Source organism: Quercus lobata, chromosome 5 (assembly GCF_001633185.2).
Source record: "Quercus lobata isolate SW786 chromosome 5, ValleyOak3.0 Primary Assembly, whole genome shotgun sequence".
NCBI lineage: Eukaryota > Viridiplantae > Streptophyta > Magnoliopsida > Fagales > Fagaceae > Quercus > Quercus lobata.
In genome coordinates this window covers 67301090-67305361 of record NC_044908.1, presented here as the reverse complement: position 1 = coordinate 67305361, position 4272 = coordinate 67301090, and the positions used below count along the sequence as shown (strand labels likewise).

Below are 4272 nucleotides of genomic sequence, written 5' to 3'. Positions count from 1 at the left end.
TCATTATGAAGATTATTATAATAAGCCAAAAAGGTAACGTCAAAACTGTTGGGACATGTTACTAATCGACCATGATCTTATATGTTTGATATATGCATTCTTTCTTTACCGCTTTTAGACTTTATCGATCCACATGTAAATATATCAATGCATGACGTATTGCCAACAAAGCTGATTGTTTTTGTCCTAGAGCAAACTGGCAAAGTCAAAGTAGAAGAAACTGACAGCCTCTTTTCGTGGTTAATATTTACTTATTCTTTAGGTGTAGTCTCTGGATTTTTAGCTCATATGGATCGTACATTATGGTGGCTGGGCCAAAATTAGCGTTGAAATAAATGGCAAAAAGTTTGCGAGTACGGAACCCACTCTATTCTTTATTGTCATGTAGTTTTCTGAGAGAAAGAGTCCAACAAGAAGATATGTTATAGCTTCAAAAACAGTGTCATGTTGATCATTCTTTGAAGCCAGATTAAGATGTCTGTGTCATTGTCATCAGAGATAGGACATATCCAATCCCATGATGAAGCCAGCGCATCTACAACTGTTGGGTATAGGAACCAGTTTAACGCATATAGCAGCGTGAGCGAGATTGAGGAAGAGAGTAGTAGTACAAGCGAGATCATTGAGGTCAACGATCATGGACTGGTACGCATGGAAACGATCAAAGAAGAGTCGTTTGAGGCAGGTAGTTTGTATTCGTTGGATCTTCAGAGCTTGGAAGATAGCGTGTATGTGGGTGTGGGGAAGAGCGAGTCAAGCATGGAAGCTCTAGTTTGGACGTTAAAGCACGCTGTTACCTCTCCCTCCACCATGGTCTATCTCGTTCATGTCTTCCCTGAGATACTGTACATACCCAGTCCATGTAAGCTCTCTCCCCCTCTTTTTCTCTTCGGTTGGTGAGTCATGGTCAAATATTTGGTGCATTGGAATCTGGGCCACTAAAAGCTTGGGTCTTTACCCACCCACCACCACCAAATGGCTTCTTCTTTTTTCCAAACAAAGACAAAAAGAATTGACAAAATACTAGTACCATGCATGATTCACGGGAAAAGGGATTGAGATTTGTGTCTAATCAGTAATCACATATGCCTGGTTTTAAATTGTAATTCATTCTTTTAAGGGCCTAGATTTGTGCTTAGCTTTAATTTTTCTATGAGAATCAACATCGAAAGGTTCGATGTAATTAGTTGTAGATGGATAGTGGATTGTCTCAACTCTCAAGCATGAGGCTTGAGGAGCCAAGTTTGATCATTCAAGAGGGACAGATTTTTATTTATTTAATGAATCTAATAATGTATGGAGTGACATATTATTTAGGATTTTCAATGATATAGTACTTGATAAAATCATGAAATTATTTCTTTGCGAATGGAGATAATCATCATAATTAAGCCATGGTTTAGAGAATATAGATCATTAGAATTCAGAAGCCTGAGTTTAAATAATGGAGTTCATTGGATTTTATCCATGATCGATTTGAATCTAATAATTGGATTACATTCTCATTGTCTCTGTGTTAGTAATAAAAAAAAATGTTGCCAATGTGATTAAATTAAATGACAGATGTATCTTTGTGATTATAGTAGGAAAGATTCCAAAGAACCAAGTGAGTCCAGAGCAGGTGCAGAGTTACATGGACCAAGAAAGAAACAAGAGGAGAGAACTACTCCAAAAATTTCTAAATGCATGCTCCTCTTCCAAGGTACATAAACCTCCAATGTATCATTTTAAAGGAACATGTTTATGTTTCCGGGTTAATCTTTTTAATTTGAACCGAAAAAAAAAACTAATGATCAAACAGGTTAAGGTAGATACCATTCTTATTGAGAGTGAGATGGTTTCAAAGGCAATCCTGGACCTCATTCCTATTGTCAACATAAGAAAGCTGGTGTTAGGAACCACTAAATCCAGCCTAAGGTATAATCATAAGTGTGTTAAAGGCAAGAGCAATTAAGAAATCAATTCCAATTTTTCTAAGCAACCCTTTTCTCATCTTCAAATAAATTCTCGCATATATTTTTCCAATGTATAGGAGATTGAAGTTTAGAAAAGGGAATGGGATAGCTGATCAAGTGCTTAAGAGTGCACCAGTAAGTTGTGAAGTAAAGATCATTTGTGAAGGAAAGGAAGTGATTGACCTAATGAGTGAATCACCAACACCATCACCGCGTGCGCGAGGCAATGATGAGATCAATCCCAAGCCTACACAAAAGTCTCCAGTTCAACGCAGCATTTCAAAAAAATTTCAACGCACTGATTCCTTTAAATGGTTGTTGTGCTTTAGACCCAAGGAGTAACTGGTTTCCCAATATTTGTAACGAAACACTTACAGAACTGGAACAGAGTTGTATAGAATCAGAATGAATGTCTGATGGTTGAAAGTTAAGTTATACTCACCACACTCCATTTGATTTTGAAATCCTCTTTTCACAGGGAATTCCCAATTGCCCATTAATTGATTTAATTCCACCTCTGGCTTTGATTTACTTTCCTTGTTTCTTTTCTTCTTTTTTTGTTTTTGTTTTTGGTATGGTTCTTCATTGTAGATTACGATCGAATTTAGACTAGCAACTTGTGGAACAACCCTGTGACTTTTTAAGCCACTTTCTTGGATTTAAAATGAGTGTACCCATGTATGTATGAATGTATCCAACACATGTAAGTACTCCAAAGTCCAAACACCATGGACCAAAAGCTATAGAATTAACGAAGTTTAAGGGCTGTTCGGTACCAATGTTTAAATAACAGTTTTCAGTGTTTAAACAATAATAATATTTCTAACACATATTTCTATAACACTTAAACATGTATTTCCACAACATTGAAAACTGAACAATTATACCAGAAATCTCTAACCAAACGACCTCTCAATTTGACAAACCCCCCAACCCCCACAACAAAAACCACTTAAACAGTTACATTTTATCATATGGAACTATATTTACAAGGAGCTCAATGTAGTGTATGCATGGTAACTAAGGGGTTTTAACATTTACACTACGAGTATGATTGCTTTATTTGATCTACACTCACCTCAAACTCAAAAAATCAAGATAGAAACTTGAATAATTGGTATGTAAAAATATGAACATAAAATGTGACCAAGCAGGAATGGCAAAATAAATTTCAGTAGGATCATAAAAAAATAAAATAAAAAATAAAAAATTTCAATAGCAACATATGACAATGATTGGTGATAATGGTTAACACCAATTCCTAAAAAGGACGTGTTAATTACACACAATTTTGCACAAACGCACGATTTCAGTGCAAAAAATACCGATTTTTTTTTTTTTTTCTCATTCTTCGTTCTACTATTAAGTCAAATCACTAACATATTATTACAACCTACAAATATATGCTGATATGTACATATATACAACATTACTAGCTATAATAAGGTGTAAGAAAAACCTCAATGCTTCATCTATTTTTATCTTATTCAAATTACCCCAAACTTTTGTACATGTTCTAGTTAGTGATAATATATAAGATGTTAAGAACTTCATTTACTCATCTCTCTCTTAATCACTTAACACGCGTTCGCGCACAAAATCCTCAATGTAGATTAAGGTTTTATTTGAACTACTCTAAACGGGCTACCTGGCTTAAACACCCTATTTGTATCACATTTGTGTTACTATTGACCTATTTGTTTATAGAACGATCACAACAATTTACAATTTTTTTCACATCTTATGTGGCAAACTATGATTGATTGCTTGTCATTTTTACATGAATCCACTATTATTATTATAAGGCAAGTTCTAGATCCTAAGCCCAAAAGGTAAAAGGATTCATGTTTAAAGAGTCCAATGCAATGAATTTGTAGAGAGTAAGCTAAAAATTAAGCTTCACTAGGACAACACACATAATGGAAAAGATGATAAGAAGACAAAGACAAGCAAACTTTTTGTAAAGAAATTCTTCCTCGGCCAAAGTTCGAGGAGGGTAGTTCTTGATTATATTCTTTTCCAACTTGAATACGATTTCAGTTCTTAATGCTACAATGCTTTCTTTTCAATTCTTAGATGAACCTTCCCTTATCCCTGGAGGATCTTTCACATTATATAGCCTCTTTTGGCTAATCTTAGCCCTCCATTTGTTGATTATGCAAGCCACTACTCAAGTGCTTGTCCCATCAGACGCCCTCCCAAGTCTTCTATGAGTTATGGCAACCAAGACAATACTGTTCAGGGGTCTTCTCCACACAAATGCGACCAGGGAGTTTGGTGAGATGCATTAAATGTGATAGCAGCTACCATCCCTCCA

The 4272-nt window shown here is 35.4% G+C and overlaps 1 protein-coding gene across 1 annotated transcript; it reads left to right on the top strand.

Annotated features, from left to right (window-relative positions):
• Positions 1-298: 298 nt before the first annotated feature.
• On the top strand, positions 299-2469 carry LOC115992353 (U-box domain-containing protein 35-like). Its single transcript, XM_031116533.1, has 4 exons — positions 299-862; positions 1584-1702; positions 1802-1917; positions 2033-2469. Exons 1-4 carry the CDS (start codon positions 475-477, stop codon positions 2295-2297), a joined length of 888 nt encoding a protein of 295 aa, XP_030972393.1. The 5' UTR covers positions 299-474; the 3' UTR covers positions 2298-2469.
• The last annotated feature ends 1803 nt before the right edge of the window (positions 2470-4272 follow it).

Bases quoted from the DNA above. Each gene is read 5' to 3' on its own strand.
- LOC115992353 (XM_031116533.1), top strand. From the start codon at position 475: ATGTCTGTGTCATTGTCATCAGAGATAGGACATATCCAATCCCATGAT. The intron at 863-1,583 runs GTAAGCTCTCTC...TTGTGATTATAG, and splicing joins ACTGTACATACCCAGTCCAT to TAGGAAAGATTCCAAAGAAC. The intron at 1,918-2,032 runs GTATAATCATAA...TCCAATGTATAG, and splicing joins ACCACTAAATCCAGCCTAAG to GAGATTGAAGTTTAGAAAAG.